The sequence below is a fragment of the Heloderma suspectum genome, chromosome 3, assembly GCF_057233095.1.
Source record: "Heloderma suspectum isolate Gila_16-S chromosome 3, 16-S_ref, whole genome shotgun sequence".
NCBI classification, from domain to species: Eukaryota; Metazoa; Chordata; class Lepidosauria; order Squamata; family Helodermatidae; genus Heloderma; species Heloderma suspectum.
In genome coordinates this window covers 182,223,634-182,249,475 of record NC_139460.1, presented here as the reverse complement: position 1 = coordinate 182,249,475, position 25,842 = coordinate 182,223,634, and the positions used below count along the sequence as shown (strand labels likewise).

The following is a 25,842-nucleotide window of genomic DNA, read 5'->3' as shown; positions in this document are numbered from 1 at the left end:
GGGGGGTTAATAAATTGGATGAGGATCAGGGAAACAGCAACGAGAGTGATAAAGACCGAGGTTGAAGGATCAGAAATAAATGTATTAGACTGCGTGCTTGGCAATCACAATTCAACCCCCCCACACACACACACAACACAAATATCCTGCTGATATCACCGCAGGTGCTACCACACCTTTGCGTCTGAGTTAACAGATTCATTGGCGCTGGCGGGTAAGCCTAAGTCTTGAGCAAGCCATTACACTTCCCCTGGTATTACAGGCACCCATGGTTTCAGAAATGAAAGAGAACCATCCCAACCCCCTGCTCTTCAGTCCCCTCACACCAATGAAATGCTCAGTGCAGCTTCTCCCAGGTTCAGATGACATGACAACCCACCTTGGGGCTGAACAACCCTACAAGATGCCATGGGTCCTCAGCATGGCTTGTTCACAAAAAATAAGCCACCCCATGGGAAACAGACTGGATTCAGGTGACACAACAACCCACCATGGCTGGCTGCCCATAGTGGGTTGGCATGTTGTGCGAACCCAGCCAAGCTTGCATTTTTAATTGTGCCTCTCCCAGCATGGAGAAAGGCAAAATGGGTGGAGGGGGCGGGGCATTGATGTCAGCCATCTGTCCTGAGGTGGGGGGGAGTGAGGGGCAATTTGTCCACCCCCAAAAGAATGTTCTGAACATTCTAGGAGTGTTTAGCTCTAGGAGCTAAAGCTCTCCCTATTTTTTATCCTCACAAGCCTGTGGGGTGGGTTAGGCTAAGAGGCAGTGACTGGCCCAGCTCATCCAGTGAGGAATGAGCGGGCATTTGCTGGTCGGCCCAGCTCATCCAGTGAGGAATGAGCGGGCATTTGCTGGTCGGTGAGTTCAGTGCTGACGGCACAGTAGGGGGCCCACTACAGCCTCCTAGCCCCAGGGACCATCATCACCTTATCCAGCCCTGGTGGCTAAGATAAGCTGGTCTTGCTTCTTCCACCTGGAAGTTGAATTGAACTTCCAGCAGATACCAGGGTAGGTGAAGCCTCCTGGTACCACGGTCTCTCCCCCTCTTTTGACAATCTGGTCATCTGATCTAGGAAGGCAAAACGCAAGTCTTCTGCTGGGCAGCTTGGTGTGCGGCGCACTCCCACATTATTGCTTTAATTCCCTGTATTTTATTGCTACCCAGATGCTCTAACCGGATTTTCCCTGCTCAGATTCATGGCGTTCCTCGCATGTGTATACATTCTCCACTCCCCATTTCAATAAGCTCTAGCCCACTTTCTCTGCATTGTGCAAAGAACTGCAACGATTCTGAGCCAAACGTGATTACAGTTCTACTGCAGTCTTTACAAGCTCTCTAAAGTAACCATATAAGCATCTGGGGCTCCCCACTTAAGACTATATTGAACTTGTGTGGCACACAGTGATATTGAAGGGGAACGTGGCTGTGCAAAAATTTATGTTGCATGTGGAGGTGTCTTAAAAAATGCAGTGCTTTCGCTGGATAACATGGCCATGCACTCTCGCCTTTCTTTGGAATTCAATCTAGCCTCGAGACAGGAGTACCTCATGCACCGAATGAGATAATTTAAACACAAATAGGAAAACCTTCAGATAGCGATTTAAGTCAACCACTTTATTGAATAGGAACAGAAGAAAGGTATTGTGATTTGGCTTTGGTGTCTGATTTTCGCTGAGAATTCATTTTGAAGGGGGAAGCAGAGAGAAGAGGTGTATCAGCAAGAAGAGGGGCATTCCCTCAGATCTATAAAAATTGCAGTTGTTTCACTATTACTAATATTTAGTGGCAGCCAACAAAAAGGTCCACCGCAAAAGCCTTCTGAACCTTCATCACTGCAAGGAGAATTCAGAAGTGGAAGACAATGGCTCTTTGTAGAACATCAGCACTGAAACATTCATTCACTCTGGAAACACGGCGACCACTTCGTATCCTTCGGGTGGGGTGACGCGTTCCCGGGCATGCTGCTCACAGTAGATGCAATTCTCCACAAAGAAATGCCCTTTTTGTTTGAGGTTTGTTCCACAGTCACTGCACACATAGCACTCTGGGTGGAGATGCTTGTCTCGGAGCCTCACAAATGCACCTCTGGGGAGAAAACAGTACCAGGGTCAAAGTTCTGGAAGGCCTTGGCTACATATGCTAAAGACTTATAACAATTTAACAGATGCAGCTCTTCTGATCACTTAAGCACATTAAGAGAAAATGCAACTGCTGAATGTTTTGCTTCCATGCAGATCTTAAAGGCCCTGAACAAGGATTGGCAATTCTAGTTTAGAAGTGCATATCCAAAAACCATGCGAGTGTTTTTAAGATTAAAGCTGCCATCGCAAGCCTGCCGATTATGAAAAAGCTACATCATTTCAGACAATAATACAAGACAAAAAAGAGGGATGTAACGACTGCCACAAAATTAAATGGATGTCAGTACTTTGGGACCCAAAAATCCCATATGTCCATCCTAGAGTCAGTTCCCACAGGAGACAGCAACTGCCAGTACAGGTGTGTTTCCCCTCAGGGCTCCCACAAACCTACTTATCCCATAGATGCCTTTTGGTGTGAACTGGGCCTACACATGGTCACTGTATGTGCAAATGCAGCAATCTTTGCACTTTTCCCTATTAGCATTTTGTTTGGGGTTTTCCAAATACAGCTCAATGAAAATGTTGACCCAGTGTGCAGCTGCTGTGAAAAAAGCAAATTCCATGTCATGGCATAATCAGGGAAGGAACTGAAAATAAAACTGCCAATATCATACTGCCCTTATACATAGCTATACTGTGAGCACACCTGGAATACTGTGTACAGTTCTGATCACTGCACCTAAAAAGAGATGTTCTAGAGTTGGAAAAAGTGCAGAAAAGGGCAACTAAAATGATCAAGGGGCTGGAGCAGCTCCCCTAGGAGGAAAGATTACAACGTCTGGGACTGTTGTAATCTTTAGAAAAGCTTAGAAAAAAGGCAAGTAAGAGCAGACATGATAGAGTTCTACAAAATTATGCATGGTGTGGAGAAAGTGGGTAGGGAGACATTTTTCTCCCTCTCTCATAATATTAGAACCCGGGCAGGATCATCCCATGAAGCTGATCGGTGGGAGATTCCAGACAGATGAAAAGAAGTACTTCTTCACACAGTGCAGAGTTTATGGAATTTGCTACCACAGGATGTAGTGATGGCCACCACTTTGGATGGCTTTAGAAGCGGGTTGGACAGATTCATGCAGGATAAGGCTATTAGTGGCTACTAGTCATAGAGGCTCTTATGCTACCTCTAGTATCAGAGGCAGTATGCCTATATACACCAGTTGCTGGGGAAAATTATGGAGAGGGTTCCAATCCACTCATGTCCTACTCGTTGGTTTCCCACAGGCAGTTGGTTGACTATTGTTTGAACAGAATCCTAGACTGGATGGACCTTGATCCAGCATGGCTCTTACGTACAGTGAAAAAAACATGATTATGTCTTCATAATGAATACATGGGGTCCTGGAATAATTTCCAACAAGTGCCCTTATCATGACCTTACTTCAAAGGGATCACAGGGTTAGGCTGCATTCGTGCAGTCACCAGACACTTTGAGAACAAAAGGACTGCCAGCACATGTGAACCGGCCCTTGGAGTGGTTGGGGTCCTTTAGAACCTGCTGCATCTGAACATATTTGGGTGCTGTTTAGTTCGAACAGTGTGTGAATGCGTGATCACAGATTATATTATACTTCAATCACAGCCCCCTCTTAGCCATGTCTTTAATAATCACAGACAGCCTCTCCCCAACACGGACAATTTCAATACCACCAACCACGTTTTAATTAATGGACATACTAGTACTTACACAATGCCAGATCCACACTTCTCACAAATGGGCAGCTTCTGGGAATTTCCAATTGATCGTGCTACTTTGGTTGTTGGAGCTTTTACACTTCTAAATCCAGAAGGCTTATTGGGATCTCCTGTAAATATTTAAAAACCCAGTACTATGGATTAGAAGAGATGCCTGCAGTATAAAATCAAGACAACAACTAAAGTCATGGTTTTGCTGCATGAAAAAATGCAGTATCATCTGAGATCAGTGATATGTTGTCAGTGCTGCTGTGATGTCCCAAGTCCAAAATGCGTATGCCAAACGTTAAATTTGAGAGGTATGAGTGGAATACACCCCTTTAAAATGTTCTGAAGGAAAAGCCCTGTTATTTTTAAAGTCTTTCAAAACAGACACACATTGTGTTTTACAGTTCGTATGCATACTTCCAATTTGACAAGAGTCCAGTGTGTTTTATAATCGGGTATCCACACCCCTGCACAAAATGCATATTGAGAACCAGCCCTAAAAATATGTTTTAGTCTGGAATGGTACAGCAATCCCTTCCAAGTGTTTTTTTATTTGAGATAGAAAGTGGATATTCTAGTCAAAGAGTGTTCTCAGTTGATGCACAGAACAAGTTTAACCACTGCTTGTGATAATGGCATAAGGCTACACCCCATCTACCTTTGAAGGCATTTTGAGGGCTTTTCTATTTCACTGCTTTAAAAAACCTATCCCTTAGGGTGGAGAAGTGTTTGGTAGATCTGATTCCATGATTCAAAATAATCAGACCCCAAAGAGAGCCTTAGATAGGGCTTCCAGTGATCAAGGATTTGGCTGCCCATGACCAGTAAATGTTTCTCCAGATGGTTCCCCCGCCCCCCTATGTTCTAGTTCTTCTCCTGCTGCCTTCTCTACCTTCAATACATTCCAACCCTTACATAAAACTCTTTATAAATCAGTTAGAAGGCTTATGCAAATATGTAACCTATGTAACCTATGTAAGCAATGAGCCTGCCGGCAACCCAACGTACCAGAGCCCGCCTTCCAGGGAAGGAGGAGGGAGAGGAGAGATCCGAGTCAGTTGAGCGGAGGAGTGGAAAAAGCGAAAAGTGTGGGTAAGCTGACTGGGGATTAACATCGTATATATTTGTTCATTGTTTTTCTTTCCCTCCAATAATTATTTGTATGTTTTTATAAACACCTGACTCTGTTTCTTCTGTGCCTTGAGTATAAATTAATAACTGCTGGGCTCTTGAAGCTAAGGAAGAAAAAGAACCCAGGCAGCTGACCCCCATCGATAAAGGAGAATTGGTCAGGGTTCCTGGGCAGTATTAACCCTTACATTATGGAGGCAGTGCTAGGATACCAAGTTGCCTCACCTCATTTGTAGACACCTTGGAGAGAGAGCAAGTGCTAGAATGGAGTGAGGGGAAGGAAGTGGATCCAAGACAAACTGATTCTGGGAGGCTGTGATAAAAGTACTTCCTGGACCCAGATTATCCAGGCTCTAAACACTGGATATTTTAGGGCATTTTACTTACCAGGGCCAAACATATCAAGAGACTGACCAGAAATGGCATGCTTTAGGTTCTGGGTCCTTGAAGTTGGTTACAATGCCATATAAGATGACTGTGGCTTGACACTGCAAGCCGTTGCTGTTATTTCTGCTGAAACCCCTACTCCGAGGGCTGAGGGAATGCATTTACAGTGAGGTTCTACCCGCTGCTACACAGAACTGGAAGAAGGGAAGAAGACTGGAAGGCTTTGGAGATTATCTTACCTCTGTCATCCTCTGACAGAAGAGGCTTTTCTAAGGGCTATTACCCAGGTCATAGGATGAATGGCAGGTGATGCAGTGGAGGCTGGCGGCTCAGCTTCAGTGGGGCTGTGCATCCATTCTGGGTTTCAGTCAGAACCATCCAGAACTCTAAAGGAGCTATCCAAAGTTCTGAAGCCTGTCCCCCAAATGCATTCAGCACCTTGGATACCTCCTAACAGTCCTGGCTGGTTCTGCTGAAACCCAGAATGGATGCACAGCTGCACCGAAATCAGAGACCCCAGCCTCCACTGAGGTGATGGACACAGCAGTTATCAAAGACATAATTTTGGGGGGGTCAAAACCTACTCCAGCACATGGAGACAAATGTGGAGGCTGGTTATCTCATGCTAGTCAGATGGAGCAAGAGCAGACTTGTGCTGAATGAAAGAAAAGAGGTGATAAGGTCACATCGAGCAAGTAACCTGATGCCACTGCAGCTGACTATCTTGATGCCCTACAGCAGGGATAGGCAATCAGATGCCCTCCGGATGCAATGGACTGAAACTCCCATAATCCCTGACGGTTGGCCATGCTGGCTGGGTCTGAAGGGAGTTGTCCAAAACCTATCCCTGCCTTAGAGAGTGCATTTGAGAGCACCAAAGAGGTTCTGGTGAGGTTCCAGATTACCTCTTGGGAACCAGGAATGAAACTCTCAGAGCCCATATAGAAACACTTCTGCAAGGGCTTACCACAGCAAGAAATTTAGATCAGCTGAGAACACGACAAGTGCTTAAGGTTGCCAGGCATACTGGACAAATGCTGCAACTGTTGAAGGATATGAGAGATGGGGCTGGGGTATTAGGGAATCAAATAACCTTTCAGAAGTGACTGTATGCTCCTTAGAAGATACAGAAGATGAAATATTCAAATACTAGTGGGGAAACATTTCAGTTTCCCAAGACAGTCTGTCATTTGCCTTAAGGACGAACTGCTTACCTGTAACTGTAGTTCTTTCAGTGGGCATCTGTGTGCTCACACATATGGCTTCTGTGCTTGCGTAGAGCAACCTTTAGAGCATTCTAGAGCTGAGCAGGCTTTTGACAGGAACCCACCCTCCTCCCAATACACATGCCTGGAGTTTGGCTCCCACCTTCCCACTCTGTTCCTAGCCCACCACAGCAGTAGGTGCAACGCAGCGGGACGTAACTGGGGAGGAGGGTGGGTTGTCTGAGTGCACAGATGACCACTCAAAGAACCACAGTTATAGGTAAGAAGCCTGTCTTTCTTCATGATCTCTATGACTCACAAATATGGGTGATTAGCAAGCTAACTTACCAGCATGGTGGGGATATATCACACCAGAAGAGATGGGGTAAGAAAGGCATTTGTTGTGACAGTCCAGATGGGTGGAGCTGGCGGAGAGGCATTAGAGAGGCCTCTAAGGACCACCATAGGAGAGATCGCCAAACCAGAGCCAGCAGCTGTAGGCAGAGGGATGCATTGTCCATTTCTGCAAAAATGCTCACAGGAACCATGTCTAGAGCAGACGCATCTGTAGGTGAGCAAAGGGGGTAACCACTGTAGTAGCTGCCATAAGCCCCAAGAGTTTTTGGAGGATCCTGGCTCAAACACCAGATTGATGCTGAACTGGGGAGACACTTTCCAACAGCATACATACCCTGTCCATGGGAAGATAGGCTTTGACTGAGTTGAGACAAACCTTGATGAACTGCAGCTGTCAGGATGGGAAAAGGGTTATTGCAGCAAAGCGAGAGCACACTGCGCTCCAGGATAGGATGAGATGGGATGATGAGTAGTCAGTGGTCTATGTATGGAAAGAGGGTGACACCTTCTTGGCACTAAACATTAACCACTACTGCCATACATTTTGTAAAGACCTTGAGGAAGTGGATAGCCTGAAGGGAAGGTCGCTGGCCTAGTTCAAAGCGGAGGAACCGGCAGTAAGTCAGACAAATAGAAATACGGAAGTACGCTTTGGGTAGACTGACGGTGGCAAACAAGTCTCAATGATGAAGCAGAGGAAGGATGGAGGAGGGAGTGGTCATGTGGAACTTCCCTGGACAAATAAACTCATTCATTCCTTGAACATCAAGGACAAGTCTTAAGCCTCTGTCCTTCTTTGGGATTTCTTCAGGAGAAGAAATTCATATACTTCTGGCAGAGGGGCACCCTCTCTATAGCTTCCCTTGTCCAGCAGGGTAGCGATTTCTTCTCAAAAAGGCATGGTAGGATGGATGGTCCAAAAGATTTCAATGGGTGGTAGAGAGTGGAACTCTATTGCACAGCTCCTGCTCACCATGGATGGAACCTAGGCTTCCATTGTGATGTGCTGCCAGATAGGGACGGCTAGTGGGCAGAGGCTAGTAGGGCACTGAACTGCTGCTTGCTGCTTCCCTTCCACTCCTCCCTGGTTAACAGGCAGTGCTTGCTTGGAGTTCGTGCTGGCTGCTACGGTGCTGGACATGTGGGCTAGGAACAGAAGGGGCTCCTGGTTCATCTACAGTATAATTTTTTTGCTATCGTGCATGTGCCTATAAACAACATGGCTTCCTTCCTGGAGGGCTAGCTCCTCTGAAACTGGCACTGTTTGTTAAAACAGGTACATGTTTTGTGCCAATCAGATTTGACCCAAAATGAAGAGTGCTGGCAGCAGGCACCCAGCTGCCACAGTTCAATATGGCTGGGCTGGACTGCTTCAGTTAGCCCGGCCACCAGGCAGTGGCCAATCGGAACTCTCGAGGGCAGTCGCTGTATAGCAGCTCGTTGCAGCAGAGGCTCACCAGGCAGCATGCCAGACTGGCTAGAGGCCAGCAGCTACTGCGCCATTCCCAGCCATGTTTCATATGTGTGGGTCTGTGGTGACTGGACTGGAAAGACAGACTATTTTCATGATGTATTACACTACTATGATCACAGCCTTCTTGCTTTTAAAACATTCTTGCTGCGACTGTGTGCTGATCATCTTGTTTAACTGGAGCAGGGGAGGACCCACTCTTTGCGGGTGGGTGTCATTTTCCCCACCACAAGTTATTTTCTACAAAAAAATCATTTGCGTGTGTGTGTGAGGAGTAATTTCCCTCTTGTGGATGGGCTTAACCATTTAAATTAATTCTAAATGTTCATTTTTACGTTGGGGGGGGGATTTTTTAAAAATCCTTTTCCACCTCTGTGTGGTCCCCAGTCAATTCATTTACAAAACCCGTCATTCTTCTTCATGGTCTCTGAGACTCAAACATATAGGTTCTGCGCCTGTGTACAACAGTCATTCGGAACATCCTAGGGCTAAACAGAGCCGGAGGCAGGAGTCCTGCCCACCTCCTCTGCGCACAGCCAGGCATGGCTTCTGCCTCCCTCTCAACTCATTTTCGTCCGCCACGGTGACCAGCAATACTGGGAACATTCTCTTGTCTCACGGTAAAAGTCTCTAAAAATCCTACTGTTCCCTCCTGAGCCGGTGAACAGAGTTCTTCCCTCTTTCTTTTTTCTCTTCCTTTCCTATCTTCTCTGAGTTTTCCTCCTCTTTTCTTCATTGCCCCTTTGGGGCACATGACCTCCAAGGCCTTCGTCAAAAACTACACCCACTGTGTCAGGAAGATACCATTGACTGACAGACACTCCAGCTGCCTTCTCTGCCTTGGAGAGGAACACAGGGTGGACTCCTGTACTTACTACTAGGCCTTTACGAAGCAGGAGAAACTTCTCTGGGCTCTGTTGTGGGAGCAAGCCCTTAAGCCTGCAGACACGGAACTGGCCTCTGGATACTGCCTCGGCATTCATTTGCAAGAAGCCAGCTCCAGCTCTTTCTCAGCTTCTTCCAGCACACCCTATCATGGAAAGAGCTTCAGGCCAACTGTCCCTGGTATTGGGAGTACCAGCCCTTGCCATACTGACTGCTTTGGCTGTTCCCTTGGACCAACAACTTGAAAACGGCCCTTTGGTACCGATGGTTGAGACCAAGCAGGTCAAACAGACCATGTCCCAAAATAAACACCCCACTCATCCCTGGGCTCTGGGACCAAAAAACCAAAACAAAAAGATAGCTTGTAGGACAGATTTTGACATCGAGTCCGAACCAATGCTGGTTCCAAATCAGCTGCCCTTGGCCTCAAACTCTTATGAGATCACCAACACCAACTCTAGAGAAATTACAGCTCCATGGGACCTAACTCCACAGATGATAACCAGTGTCTGGGCTTGGGCTTGGTATAGAGGGTGAATCCAAGGAACTTTTCACTGGAACCGTACTATCACCTCCCTCAAGACCGTTCTCCATGGAAGTAGAAATCCCCTAGATACTGACAGACCTCACCAGATTCCCTCAGGTTTTCTTTGCCAGCATTACAATGTACCATGGAAAGCCATAGATGCCCCTGGCTTCTGTAGGTCTCCTCCCTATTATTACGAGGGCTGCTCACTGCTACAGTGGCACCACTATGAGTACAGAGATAGATACTCCTCATCACCAAAGTTTCCATCATCAAAGTTCTCATTCTCCCCACTTTCTAGAATGACCTAAGGCAACTTCTAGCTGTGCAGCACCATCTCACATGGTACCTAAACTACCTGATGCTCAGTTACTGGAAGCTACCATGGCACCAAGCTTTACAAGTTTAGCACTTGATATCTACCCTCCTCTTCCAGCTAACTTTTTTTCAGGATATGTTTCTGAAAAAACTCCTGGGCTCTCCCCAACAATCCCACTCAAACTTTTCGACATGTGGGGCACCCTGACTATAGGCTTATTTGCTACAATGCTAAACAAAAACTGCCAGTCCTTCTGCAGCAGAGGTGGCCACGACCCAGACTCTCTGGGAGACGCTTTCCTTTTTGACTGGGGATGGAAGTGAAACCTGAGATGAAGTCTAGGCAAGCACCAGGTGACCTGGAGGATCTGTGACCAGAGGTTGACATAGGCCCAGTGGACAAATGAAAGGGAAGGTTGATGCTTGAGCATCAATGCCCATCTTGTGGGTGGTTGTCCTAACCTTTTGTATTTGGTCTAATATGTCACCAGTGGCCAAACTAAAAAGGCCCTCCCCATTGAAGGGGATTTCCTCAATCCTAGACAGGGCCTCCTGGGTCAGTCTGGCTGAGCTGAACATGATGATGTACTGCCACCGCTCGTAACACAGCTTTAGACCACGGTCAGCCATGTGGTGTGCCGTGTTAATCTGTTGTCCAGCCAGCTGATGAACCTCCATCTGAAAAATCATGGCCATTATCCTTGGGCAAGTGGTCAAAAAAGGAAGTTGCTTTCTTCCAGGGGAATTGCTGGTAAGCCACCATACAGGCCTGGTAGTTTTAAACACGCAGTGCCAGGGCAGCCATAGAATAGATCTTCCTTCCCATAGCTTCCAACTTTCATCCCTCATGGTCAACACAAGCTGTATGAGGCTTCTGTCTAGCCATATCTTGAGAGATGTCTGTGATGTGTGAGTTGGAGGAAGAGGGATGGAAAAGAAATCCTCAATCTTCTTCCTAGACTCTGTATAGGTTCTCAGTTTTATGAGACGTAACAGGCACAGAGAAGGGCTTATGCCAGGATTGCTTGATGATGTAAACAGAGCTGGCAACATCGGGATGGGTTATGAGAGTGAGCAAGTCCGCCTGGGTCATGAACTGGTGCTCATGATGAACAAGTTCTGTTGCCTGTCTCCTGGCTGAGCAGAGCAGAGGAAGCTGCTCCAGCTGGTCTAGGGGCTATACAAGGAAGCAAGCTCCGAGAGAGGAAGCGATCCCAGCGGGCAAACAGGGATTGCAAACAGGAGTTGGCCACGGGAGTTCGGCAGGGAAGGTCAAGGGGGAGGCCCCTAACATCTTTTTCATTTTTTTCATTAAAAAAAAATATTTTTCTTGTAAAACACACTTCCATACCAGTGGGATTCTGTTGTTAACCTCCAGTGAATAGAGGACAAAGCACAGGCTATCCCAGTACAATCAGAAAGCTAGAAACATAAAGGGAATAGAGGCTATGGCAGGAAAAGACTCTCCAGTGGTGGTGACCTGCAAGGTCTATGCAACCAAGATCTTTGGTTTCTTGCCTGAGATCAACATGGCCTACACGTGCAACAAGTGGAAGTTGATCACGCTGCTGGAAGAAAAAGTAGGAGGACTGGAGCGGCGAGTGGCGACCCCCCAGGGAATAAGAGAACACGAAGTGTTCTTGGGCAGAACGGTGGAACTACAGCAGCAAAGTGAAGACCAGAACTTAGAAAAGCAACAGCAAGCTGAGGCAGAAGAGGAAAATGCCGAGATATGGAAAAATGAGGTGGAGGATACTCGTTAGAAAAGGGTGACAGCCAGGAGCAGAAGAACTAGAAGCCACTCTACACCAGTGGATGCACTGGAATGATGGAACCGTTTCAGGTACTTGAAGATGAGACTGGAGGACAGCCTGCAGAGGGAGAATTACAGGGGAACCTGCATGACAGAGAGCAAGAGGCTGAAGGTCAGTCAAGCAGAGACGATGAAACCAAGGCCTACAACAACAAGAAGAGAAGAGTAGTAGTTGTGGGAGACCCCTTGCTGTGTGGGATTGAAACCCAAGTATGTCACAAAGACCCATGGACTCGCCAGGTATGCTGTCTCCCGGGAGGATGGATTAGAGATGTGACTGAAGGGTTGCCTGCACTCATAAAGCCCACTGACAGGTATCCCTTTCTTCTCATCCATGTGGGAACAAATTATACCGCCAAGCGGAGCTACGAAGAAATTATGTCAGACTTTGAAGCTTTGGGAAGGAAACTCAAGAACTTTGGGGCCCAGATAGTTTTCTCATCATCCATCCTTCCAGTAGTTAGAACAGGGATAGCAAGGGAAAGAAAAATACTCTGCGTGAATGACCGGCTACGAAGGTGGTGCCGATGAGAGAGATTTGGATTCTGGGACCAGGGGCCATACTTCCTGGAAGATGGACTGCTGGCAAGGGATGGGCTGCTCCTCACAAAGGCTGGGAAGAATGTGTTTGGCCACAACATGAAGAACTTCATCAGGAGGGCTTTAAACTGAATCCTACGGGGGAGGGCGACGTACAGTTGAGGGTAGCAATGGACAAAGGGTTATGCACCACAATAGAGAGAAGAGCTCAAATAGCGCCCAATAATAGTCTTCAAAAACATGTAGGAAGAAAGCCAGACTATGAAGCACATGGTCTTCGATGTCTATATACTAATGACCAGAGTATGAGAAACAAAGAAACTAACTTGAGCTCTTAATTATGGGAAATTATGACTTGATAGGTGTAACCGAAACTTGGTGGGATGACTACCATGACTGGAATACAGCAACTGAAGGATATAACTTGTTCAAAAAGAACAGAAGGAATAGAAAAGGAGGTGGAGCTGCACTATATACTAAAAAATACATATCTCTGCACAGAAGTACAGGAGGATGAGTTTGGTAGCCCCCATCAAGAGCATCTGGGTTAAAATAAATGGAGCAAAGAATAAAAGGAACATGGTGGTCGGAGTCTACTACCGGCCACCCAATCAAGGAGAAGATGAGGATGAAACTTTGAAAAGCAAATAGCCAATGTTTCAAGGAAGCATGATGTAGTAGTAATGGGGGACTTCAATTTCCCCAATATCTGTTGGGAGACAAAATTCTGCAAAATATGGCCCCTCCCAGAAATTCCTGACTTATGTTGCTGATAATGTCCTCCTACAGAAAGTGGAGGAGGTATCTAGAAGATCGGTTATCCTTAACTTGATCCTAACTTGTAGCAGCCATATCGGGGGTCAGACTAAGTAGCCTCATGCAGTCTCATGCTTCATGTTCTTGCTGACCTCTTTCTCCCTTGAATATATTGTTGTAAGCTGACGAGACACAAGAATTCCTTATCTTGTCAAAGGTCATACAATTGTATTTCTTGTTCTCTGCTGTTCTCTTCTGTTCTCTCCTTATCATGGCTACCCTATAACCCAGTTCTTGTATTATAAACAATAGTGCTAAGAGAAGAAATGTTGAGGATTGCAACCCCATGCGGGAGGGGGAGGAGGAGCCGTTTCATATGTGTCACAATGTCTAGAAAACCAATGTGCTAATGTAAATCGGGGCTTCTGGCTCTTTGGAAATGATTCCAGCCTTAAGCCCGCGCGTTAAATAAAGAATCTCTTTTTCCTTCACTCCGTGGTCTCTCTGACTCTGGGTTCTGCAACATAAATGGTGCCGTGACTCGGATGTGGCAGGCTCTGAGCCAGACAGGTGGCAGTTGCCTGCTCTTGATCGCCGCACCGGGAAGACGAGCTCGGCGCATGCCTCCCTTTCTTGGCGCCACCGACCTTTTTGTCGAGTGAATGGGAGAAAGCCTGCACCGGGATCGCCCAAACGGCAGCGAGCAGCAAGAGAACCTTGGGAAGCCGAGGAAGGAACTTGAGCCCTGCCTATATCGCAGCTGCAATTGAGTTGAAACCCACATTGGAAGCCTTCAGGAGAAAGGCAAGTATATGGGAAAAAGAGGGCCCCGCCTTTAGGGAGAAAGGCCACTGGGCAGAAAAAAAGAGGGCCCCGCATTATGAAGGTCAGTGTTGGTGGTATACGTATACAAAAGAACCTACTCCTTGCGGGTAGAAGGGGGGCCTGATCACACCCCCGAGTGGGCACCAGTACCCAGCACGCCAGTACTCAGTAGGAAGCTGAGGAAGCTGGGGAAGCCGTTTTCCGCTCTGGTAAAAAGTGGGAAAAGTGGGTGGCAGGGACATATGGATGCAGTGGAGAGAATGATTGTGTGAGTGGCTACTGCGGTTTCTGAAGCATACCGTTAACCGTCCGGGTGCCCAGGCCAGTAGCAAAGTGCGTGGTGTGAAAAATCCTCTTGTGTCGGCCAGTGAGACCCCTTACTCACTGACCAATTCCCATTCCCTAATTGTGTCTGTCTTCAGTTTAGGAGGGAGGCTATGGGTGGTGGGGGAAGCAAACCTTGCACCCCCTTGTGATGTATGTCAAACAAAGAAGGAAAAAGGTTTTTTTTAAAAAGATTCAGAATAGAAAGAGAAAACAGCAAAAAGCTCAAGGTCGAGCTGAGAGGAAAAAAAGGACAAGATCTGAGGCTGTTAATTAGAAAAATGTTGCAGGACAGTCTGGCTTTTAACAAAGCGTGGGAGCGTGACAGTGTAAGGCCGAAGAAGCAGCTGTTAGCCTAGCGCGCCGAGAGAAGGAGGGCAGGAAAATTGCCCACAACGTTCTGAGTTGTGCAACATCATCACCTTGCCTAATTGAGATGAAATCCCTAAGAAATGGAAACTGAAAATGAAGACCCAGAAGATGAAGGCAAAATAGAAAATAAAGGTGAAGAATCAGCCCCCAGAGCACAGGCTAGACCCCTCTTCGAGTGAAAAGTGTGCCATAAGACTGTCCCAAAGCAGAATGAAGTGGAAAGACTATATTGAAGATCTCTGTCAAGGTAACCGTGTTTAGCTTTGAACTGTGTTAGAATTGCATAGAGCCTGTAGCTACTGACCATCAGCTATATGATTTCTGAAGAGCGTAACCATTAAGCTTTTGCCGTGGGATTCCCTGCAATGAAGAAATCTCACTGATTCGAGTGTCCAGTGTTACACTGCCTAAGTGTGTGTGCTAAAGAGACCGAGAAACCAGACAGCATGTTCCTGGCCAAGCCAAAATCACGCTACTGCCATGCTCCTGGAAGCTGCAATAAACTGTGTAAGCTGGCAGACCCAACCTGATTGAGAAGAAAAGAAGATATTGGAGTAACTGTCTTAAAAAACAATGAGATCTGTGTAGTTGGCTGGCTGACGCTGTCAGTGATGTTACAACTTTAAATTAAGACTGTTTTCCTGTTTGAGACCCCAGCGAAGAAAGCTGACCCGAGTTATTTGTTGCCCGTGCCAAAGCAAGAATTTGGCTGCCCTGTACCTCATCGTGTCCTGTTTTAAGCTTGGGATTTACAAATACAAACAAACTGAGAAGCTTGCCTTTAAAGTCCTGCAAATCACCCCACCGCCTCCCCGAAGATTAATGGCTGCCTGAAAAATGCAAGTATAAGGCAATGCCCATCACCCCCCAGCGTCCTGAGTTTCAGCACTCAGTGTTTCACTGCTTTCGTGTACCAGGTTAGAAGAAAAAAAAAAAAAAAAGTTTTTAAAATGTCTGTGAGAGAACCTGACAGAAGTAAAATAAAATTTACAGAGGAGTTGCCCAAGTTAAAGTGTCACGGCTAGAGAGCTGAGCTGTGCCGCTCTGTTTAGACAGAGGCCTTGCTAAAATGTTAAAGGCCCTTGTCTGTCAGAAGGGGTGTAGGGCCACACTTCCCCTTTTTAAACTAATGCAAAAGTAGAGAGCCTTTGCTGGAAACATCGCATCTTCATTGCCCAGAGCCGTCTCTGTTTGCTTCCATCAGTGTCTGGGCTTTTTAGAGACACTCTGCACATGGACTAAAATTTTAAATTGTCAAAGACTTGCCATGGACAGTGCTATGACGCTTTGGATAAACTTGAACTCTCATCGCTGTGGACCGTGTGTCTGTGTTTGTAGTCAGCTCAGTGTACAGCAGGCTGAGTTTGATCTGTGACTTTTAGATTTCCTTCTGCTAAAACTCATGCAGCATAGAGTTGCCGATGCAAAAATGGTGACCTAGAACTCTTTGTGTGTGTGGGTATGCCCGTCCCTTGATTTTAATGGGCCCTGAGCTTTCAGCCAGAAGAGCAGTATGATTGCTGGATCTGCTCCATCATGCCTTACCATGCAAAAAGTGTTTTCCATTCATTGTGTTAAATTGCAGAAAAAGTTTGTTGTGTATATTTTATGATTTCTTAGATATCATAAAATATATGTGATATTTGCAGATTAGTGTTAGTTGCAACTCCAAATAATACTAAGTGTGGTTCCCAATGGATGACAAGAAAAAAAAGACAAAGGCAAGTAGAAAAAAAAGGAATAGAGAAAGTAGCAGACAGATAGAGAAGAGAGAAAAAAAAAAGAAGAAAGAAAAGGCAAGAGGCAAAAAAAAAAAAATTATAAAAAAGAAGGGTGGCCATAGTTGCCCCCAGGGTAAATTAAAAGCAGCTGATTGTGCCTGGAGCATATTACCTGGGGTAAAGTAGCCACAATAATGTAATAGTTCTTTAAGATAAAGAAAATGTAACTAGAAAGAAAAAAAGACCCTATCCCAAATGTGTGTCATTGGGACTAGGGTAAGGCAGAAAGGTTTAAGTAAGTGAGTTTAACTTGAAAAAGATAAATAAAGAGACAAGGCTGGTGCATGGAGCAGAAAGTTTTAGGTAAAAAGTTTGAAACATGATCTGCAATACAGGCAGATCAGCAAAGAAAAAGAAAGCAAAAGAAAGAGAAAAAATTTGTCTTCCCATACTAATAAATAAAAGTGTTATCAAGCACTTTGGGAAGCGAAGTTGTTTACAGGAAGCTGTGCCTGAGAACCAAACACTTCTAGCCTATGCTGAAAATGCTTGCTAGGGTTGTGCTGCCTCATGGGTAACATGTATGGTATAAAAACCCATTTAGCCCAATAGCTCGTGGTTCAGAGAAGCTGTCCAGCCATTAAGTACGCCTGTGTGCTGTAAGTTACCCAATAAAGTCTCCTTGTAAGTAAATCCCCCCCTCGCTGGAATCCCAAAACACAAGTGGGGCTAGAGCGCCTCACCCAGTATCAAACCCTGCTGTTAGAAGCCATGAAAGCAGGTATGAAAAAGTCAGTTAATATGACCAAAGTGTCTAAAGTGCTGCAAGGTGCCACCGAGGCCCCAGAGCGCACTTGGAGCGTCTTTCAGATGCCTATCGCCAGTATACCTCCCTCAACCCAGAGGCCCAAGAAGACATGGATGAAAGAAGAAAAGAAGAAGACCCGGCAGAGGCAGAAGATTCTTAAAAAAGAACTAGTGTGCCCAGTGTAGACAAGATGGACATTAGTGGCATGAATGCCCAAATAAAATAAATCAAATACACAAAGGAAAAAACCAAAGGGGCCAGAATGGGCGAAAAAGGAGACAGCTTGAGAAGGGCCGTGACATTGACTGTGAGGGGCCGTGACATTGACTTCATAATTGACACTGGAGCAGCATCAGAAGCAAGCAAACGTTAGCCTTAAACAAGAAGTTCAAACACTGAGCAAAGTTCTTCAAGCCCAGCGTCGCTTTGTCTTAAAAAAATAAGCCATTCCCATCACAGAAGCTCATCCTTTCCAACCAAGAGTTAAAGTATGAGTTAAAGAGAGAAAAATAACCCTTTGACTCCCAGATAGAGAGGACTGAAAACTGTCATACTTTCCACCCCCGCAGCTATGAAAGCAGCTGGAGTTAAACCCTGGATACATTGGACACGAGTCAAGAGAGCGAGAGGGGAAAAGTAGACTATAAACAGAAATCCTGAAAATCCTTTAAAAATCATTCTGAAAAAGCAGTAAGAAGACTCAGGCTAGACCTTACTGTGGACACACCAGGAGACTGTCCCCCTGCGTATGGTCAGACCTGCAACTGGAGAATTAAAGAAGGGGACTAGACCCTACTGCAGCTTGCCAGGTGAATAGCTGCCCAGCGTACGGTCAGATCCCAAAGAAGATCAAACATGCGTGTTGTAGTGTTAGTAGTGTTGCATTGTGTCTCCTTAATAAGGTGCAAAAAGGGGGGCAGCCCCTGAAAAGAAAAGTTTGTCCCAGTGATTTGCTGATAATTACTGGCTTCACCTGGCTAACATCATGAGAGTAAAACATTTTTGTTTGCAAAGAGGTATACCTGCAAACAGGCTTATTAGCTCTTGCCTAATACCTGTCTGTAGATATCCTGGGAAAATTCAAAAAGATACCATGTTAAGAGTTTATGGTGTAAGTTTAACTTATTCCCAAAATGCTAATTGGGGCGTGGTTGCAAAGATCCTACCCCCTACAGAGTTCACTCTACGCACCCCCATCGTTGCTGAAACAAATGCTACGTGTGCACGAATGCTTAATTGTCAAAAATTTTCCAGAAAATATAAAGCTATCCCTGGCCCCCTTCCACTGTAATAAAATTCAAAACATATCTTTTAATGATGCCCACATACTTTGCCTCATGGATGGTTTTAGACATGTAGTTCCCGCACTTTGTCATTCATTCCTGCCAACTTGTCTAATAACCACCCATGTTGCCTCAGCCGCCAATTAAATTGGTGCCAATTCTTCCCCTGTAGCCCGAGAAAATCCGTCAACGGCAGCCTCGAGCACTCCAACTAACTAAAAATTATAATAGTCATGTGCAGTTATATTCTGACTCAGAAAAATTGGCCTTAACAATGTCACTAGTTGGGGTTCCAGGTTTAGCCTTGGCTAATAGTCAAGAGATCAACCGGTTAGCTTGCAGCTTAGCCAAAAGCATAAATGCCACCTCACGAGCACTGTCATTGTTAAATAAAGAGTTGCGTGATCTAAGAGGTGCAGTTCTAGAAAATAGAGCTGGTATAGATTACCTCTTCCTTCTTCATCATTTAAGTTGTGAGACACACCAAAAGCTCTGTTGTTTTAACTTAACTGATAATGGCAATGCTGTAGATGAACAGATCAACAAGCTGCACAATATAGTAGCTAACAAAACAATAAAACAAAACAATTAGCTCAATTAGTTGACCCTTTTGCTTCCAGATCTTAGCTGGCTTAAAGCATTGTTCATCCTAATTCTACCAGTGTTGTTCATAAAAGTAGTTATGTCTCTGCGTTCCTTGTCTTATGCGCTGTTTAACCAATCTGTTTTATGTCTCAGCTAATAAAACTGCTGCCCTCTACGCTCTAATAGCCCAACAAGAGGCTAAGTAATATGTATGTCACAAAAAGCTTTGTATGGTTATCAAAAATGCTATAATTGTAATGAAATTATGCATTTAAGGGGGGAATGTAGCAGCCATATCGGGGGTCAGACTAAGTAGCCTCATGCAGTCTCATGCTTCATGTTCTTGCTGAGCTCTTTCTCCCTTGAATATATTGTTGTAAGCTGACGAGACACAAGAATTCCTTATCTTGTCAAAGGTCATACAATTGTATATCTTGTTCTCTGCTGTTCTCTTCTGTTCTCTCCTTATCATGGCTACCCTATAACCCAGTTCTTGTATTATAAACAATGGTGCTAAGAGAAGAAATGTTGAGGATTGCAACCCCATGCGGGAGGGGGAGGAGGAGCCGTTTCATATGTGTCACAATGTCTATAAAACCAATGTGCTGATGTATTTCGGGGCTTCTGGCTCTTTGGAAATGATTCCAGCCTTAAGCCCGCGCGTTAAATAAAGAATCTCTTTTTCCTTCACTCCGTGGTCTCTCTGACTCTGGGTTCTGCAACAACTAACAGAGATGACTTAGTGGATAAAGTAGCAGTTACGGTACCCCTGGGGGAAAGTGACCATGTTATACTTGTGTTCTTGGTCCTAAAGGAAGCAAAAGCAAAGTGTAGTGAAATGTGTACCCTGGATATTCGGAAAGCCAATTTTATTAAACTCAGAACAATGATCAGTAAGATCCCATGGCAAGTGACTCTAATGAGAAAAGGAGTCCAAGGTGGGTGGGAGTTTTTAAAAAAGGAAATTCTAAAAATTACAAACAATTCCAACAAGAACAAAAGGGGGAAGAAAACAGAAGAAGCCAATGTGGCTTCACAAAAACTTTAGAGGTGACTTGAAAACAAAAAAGGACACATATAGGAAGTGGAAAGAAGGCCAAGCTGCAAAGGAAGAGTACGGACAGATAGCACAGAATTGCAGGGATGGCGTCAGGAAGGCTAAAGCTGAGAATGAGCTGAGGTTAGCGAGGGATGCTAAAAACAACAAAAAGACTTTCTTCAGCTATGTGCATAGTAAAAGGCAGAGGAAAGAAATGGTGGTTCAGCTATTAAATAAGGATGGCAAAACGATAACAGATGACAAAGAAAAGGCAGAGGTGCTCAATTCCTACTTTGGCTCAGTCTTCTCCCAAAAGAGTGTCTATGTCCCCCCTAGCGAAGTACGGGCTGAAGGGGCAGGACTGCAGCTTGAGATCGATAGGCATATGGTCAAGGAACACCTAATTACTTTGAATGAGTTCAAATCTCCAGGCCCAGATGAACTGCATCCTAGAGGAATAAAGGAACTGGCAGAAGAACTCTCAGAACCACTGTCTATTCTCTTTGAGAAATCATGGAGGACGGGGGAAGTGCCAGATGACTGGAGGAGGGCTAATGTTGTCCCTATCTTCAAAAAGGGTAAAAAGGAAGAACCTAGGAACTACAAGCCAGTCAGTCTGACATCAATCTCTGGGAAAATTCCGGAGCAGATGATAAAGCAATCCATCTATAAGCCCCTTGAAAACAATGCAGTGATGACTCGAAGCCAACATGGATTTGTCAAGAACAAGTCCTGCCAGACAAATCTGATCTCATTTTTTGATCAGGTCATCTCCCTTGTGGACTGTGGGAATGCTGTGGACATAATATACCTCGACTTCAGCAAAGCTTTCGACAAAGTGCCCCATGATATCCTGATAAGCAAACTAGCTGAAAGTGGGCTAGATGAAACAATGATCAGGAGGATCCACAGATCGCTACAGAATCGGACTCAAAGAGTGCTTATCAATGGGATCTTCTCAAACTGGGGAGAGGTAACGAGTGGGGTGCCGCAGGGCCCAGTGCTCTTCAACATTTTTTTTAATGACTTGGAGAAGGAGGTGCAGGGAACGTTTCTCGAATTTGCAGGTGACACAAAATTGGTTGGGATAGCTAATACCCTGGAAGACAGAAACAAAATTCAAAGTGATCTTGAGAGGCTGGAGTGCTGGGCAGAAAACAACAGAATGACATTGAATAGGGATAAATGCCAAGTTCTACACCTAGGAAAAAGAAAACAAATACACAGTTACAAGATGGGGGATACTAAGAGAGAAGGATCTTGGAATTGTTGTAAATCACAAGCTGAATATGAGCCAACAATGTGATGCTGCTGCAAAAAAGGCAAATTTGTGGGGGGCTGCATTAATAGAAGTATAGCTTCCAAATCATGTGAAGTACTAGTTCCCCTCTACTCAGCACTGGTTAGGCCTCATCTGGAGTACTGTGTCCAGTTCTGGGCACCACACTTGAAGAAGGATGCAGACAAACTGGAGAGGGTTCAGAGGAGGGCAACAAAGATGATCAGGGGACTGGAAACAAAGCCTTATGAGGAGAGACTGAAGGAACTGGGCATGTTTAGCCTTGAGAATAGAAAACTAAAGGGAGATATGATCGCATTCTTCAAGAACCTGAACAGTTGTCATAGAGAGGAAGGCCAGGATCTCTTCTCAATCATCCCAGAATTCAGGACACGGAATAATGGGCTGAAGTTAGAGGAAGCCAGATTCCGGCTGAACATCCGGAGTAACTTCCTGACTGTTAGAGCAATACGACAATGGAGGTGGTGGGCTCTCCCACACTGGAGGCATTCAAGACGAGTCTGGACAGCCATCTGTCAGGGTGCTTTGACTTGGATTCCTGCATTGAGCAAGGACTTGATGGTTTTATAGGCCCCTTCCAACCCCACTATTCTATGATTTCATTATGCCCCACTATTTCCTGTTTGCAGTGCCACTTGGGAACTTCCCTTTTCCATTAGTTTTCAGTGACAATTGCTGACCCTCAGAGGTACTGTGGGTGGGAAAGCCAAGCAATCTGGATGGAGTTGTTCAACCAGTTTGGGATGTAGCATTCTCCCTGAAAGATCAAGTTGCCACTTGGGGGTCCTTCCTGGATTCAATTCTATCTGTAGAAGCACAGGTGGTGGTGGTGCTGGTGGTGACTACAAGTGCCTTAAATCAAGTTACAGTGATAATGTGAGACAGCAGTTTAGGAGGGTGGATACATTTAGCATCTCATATCATTTGGCCCATAGAGGACCCACTCCAGGTCCTGTTGTAGCAGCCATATCGGGGGTCAGACTAAGTAGCCTCATGCAGTCTCATGCTTCATGTTCTTATTGAGCTCTTGCTCTCTGAAATACATGTTTGTAAGCTGACGAGACACAGGAATTTCTTATCTTGTCAACAAAGGCTAAGGTCATAGTGATATGTATATCATGTTCTCTTCTGTTCTCTGCTTATCATGGCTACCCTATAACCCATTTCTTGTATTATAAACAATGGTGCTAGGAGAAGAAATGTTGAGGACTGCAACCCCACACGGGAGGGAGAGGAGGAGCCGTTTCATATGTGTCATAATGTCTATAAAAGCAATGTGTTAATGTGCCTCGGGGCTTTTGGCTCTTTGGAAGTGATTCCAGCCATAAAGCCCGCGCGTTAAATAAAGAAAAACTCTTTTTCCTTCACTCCGTGGTCTCTCTGACTCTGAGTTCTGCAACACTGTCACTTTATGCTTCTAGTTAAGTGTATATTGTTAACTAACCTCATTTCCTAAACACACAAACAAAACACACACACACCTCTTACCTTTTTCTTCTGATTCTAGAATTTCTTGTAGCACCAAGAATGAGGTCGATTGCCTGGGTGGCTCATTTGAATCTTGGTTCTCCAGTAGCATCTTATAAACCTCAGAGACCTTGTCAATTGCCAGGTTACTGGAGGGCAGGTTAAGAGGGTCCAAGCTGAAGAAATTTAAATCAAACACCTTCAGTCAATGTACTGTCAAGCTGTGCTACATTTTTTAAATAAGAAAAAGTACACACAGCTGAAACAACTTGAGATGCAGTGTATTAGCACAATCAAGCTGCAGTGAGATTAAATCTACCCTCCAATGCAGCAAAAATAAGCAATTGCCTCCTAACAGGATTTTCTTGGTATTTTCTGTTCTCAGCTACTTCCAGTATATATTGACACTAACTTTCAGTTACAGCTGAGAGCATTAATTTTTTAATCAGTGCTTCCAGAATGTAGCCCATCAGGACACACACTCTGCCTACCACTCAGGCTGTAATATAAGTTTGGGTCCAGACTGACTGATCCATCAGGGACTGGGTGGTCAATGGTAAAGTTATTCTGAATTAATATACCTCCAGAAACTTGTAAATACTTTTCCATCCTTTTCTTTTAGGTTAATTCACAAAAGGATAATTCACTGATAAACTGAGATTCTACACCTTGCATGAGACTGCTGAAGCTTGCTAAGTGTTCTGTGGCAGCAACTGCTATTCACCCCAAGAGAGCAGGCAAATAACAAAATTGCACATGAATATAATATGACACACCATGAATAAGTTTGTATTGCCTCCCCAGATACATACCAAATCCATGAGACTTGCCATTTATGTCTATGAGAGCAGCATTCAAATGAAACAATAAAGACTGGTTCACACATTCATACAGATCATTTGATATCTCATCCCTTGATAACTCATGGCTGAAGGTGTGAACTGACTCCATGTAAAAGCATCTGTGTTTCGAGGCAATATGAAAGTTCTAGCTGTGATGTTTGACCTATAATGACACACGATTGATGAATATGCGTGTGTGAACCAAGTCTAATGTTCTGTTTTGCTATGTATGTCTTTTCTGTCTTCTTTTGGAAGACACATGAAAGAATGAATTATGGTGCATCTGAATGTTGGATATCATGTTTTAATGAGGGCCTGCCTATACATGTGAGCACAGTCCATACAATCCCCTACCTCTCAAAACTGGGGCAAAATGGGGCCTCTGTTTGAATGTGACACATGACACATTACATGGATATCAAGAAGGCCCAAGATAGGAATCCTAGGGGGTGCTGCCAGGCAGTATGATTCCAATCTTTCACTGGTCATTGATGCAAAGTAGTCTTCAGAGCATTGTGCCAAGCTTCTCACCCATGCAAAGCTTCAAGAGAAAAGAAGTGCTGGTCCAGACTTCTCCCCTGACATGTTAGCTTTGAAAAGGTAAGTTTGACTTGGAGGAGCCTTTACATTTTTATATTTAAAACATTTATATACTGATTTTTATCAATAATTTTAAGTCAGTTTACAAAAAAATAAAAATAATTTTGATTTGGACAGAACAGAACACAGGAAGTGCTTCTGGAAGGATACCAGGAAGGGGCAATTTATATGAAACATGAAGAAAACCAAACACCGGAACTGGACACATGGAAGACTGTGTCATGTCTAGCCCAGCCCCGAGTCAGGATGACCCCATCTCAGATGAGGCTCTAGATGGTGCAGAGTCTGAAGATGTACTCAGCATCTTATGAGAGGCTGCACTGGATTCGTCTGCAGAGGAGGATCTGGAAGGACCCATGGAAGGGCTCCCCAACTCACCTGTGGCAGATGGGGAGACTGAACCGCCTTCCAGCCCCAGAGAACATCACCTGCAGAAGGTGCACGTGGCTACCTGGTGATAGTGCGGATGCCTCAAGACCCAAAGGAACCAGGTTCCTTGGGAGCAAGGGGATCCTCATGAGTAGGGATGACTGGAAGGTTGGGCTAACTAGGTGCAGACCATATCAGGTTATACCAGTTGCAGGCTGTATCAGCTGTCAGTTGAAGGCTGCTGGCTGCAGGAACAACACAGGTCCTCAGTTCAGCCCTGTGCAACTCAGCTTCTGAACCTTGTTTCTGGGAGTATGCCTGCCTTGAATCACTCCACTGTGTTTAATCCCAGCTTCACCTGAAGTCCCTACTTTTCTTGATTCCTGACTGGTATTATTAACTTAGAATCATAGAATCATAGAATAGTAGGGTTGGAAGGGGCCTACAAGGCCATCGAGTCCAACCCCCTGCTCAATGCAGGAATCCAAGTCAGAGCATCCCTGACAAATGGCTGTCCAGCCTCGTCTTAAAGGCCTCCAGTGTGGGAGAGCCCACCACCTCCCCAGGTAATTGGTTCCATTGCCGTATTGCTCTGACACTCAGGAAGTTTTTCCTGATGTTCAGCCGGAATCTGGCTTCCTGTAACTTGAGCCCATTATTCCGTGTCCTGCACTCTGGGATGATCAAGAAGAGATCCTGGCCTTCTTCTCTGTGACAACCTTTCAAGTACTTGAAGAGTGCTATCATATCTCCCCTCAGTCTTCTCTTCTCAAGGCTAAACATGCCCAGTTCTTTCAGTCTCTCTTCATAGGGCTTTGTTTCCAGTCCCCTGATCATCTTTGTTGCCCTCCTTTGAACCCTCTCCAGCTTGTCTGCATCCTTCTTAAAGTGTGGTGCCCAGAACTGGACACAGTACTCCAGATGAGGCCTAACCAGTGCTGAGTAGAGGGGAACTAGTACTTCCCGGGATTTGGAAGCGATGCTTCTATTAATGCAGCCCAAAATAGCATTTGCCTTTTTTGCAGCCACATCACATTGTTGGCTCATATTCAGCTTGTGATCGACGACAATTCCAAGATCCTTCTCGCTCGT

General features: G+C 45.2%; 1 protein-coding gene across 1 annotated transcript in view; it reads right to left on the bottom strand.

The window, feature by feature from the left end:
• Positions 1-1,591: 1,591 nt before the first annotated feature.
• Positions 1,592-25,842, bottom strand: part of PDLIM1 (PDZ and LIM domain 1) — an 80,875-nt gene continuing 56,624 nt past the window's right edge. Inside the window, exons 5-7 of the mRNA XM_084845146.1 lie at positions 22,961-23,115; positions 3,831-3,948; positions 1,592-2,087 (exon numbers count right to left, since the gene is read on the bottom strand). Of these exons, the coding sequence (XP_084701272.1) occupies positions 1,901-2,087; positions 3,831-3,948; positions 22,961-23,115 (460 nt within the window). The 3' untranslated portion in view covers positions 1,592-1,900. The remainder of the gene's footprint in view (positions 2,088-3,830; positions 3,949-22,960; positions 23,116-25,842) is intronic.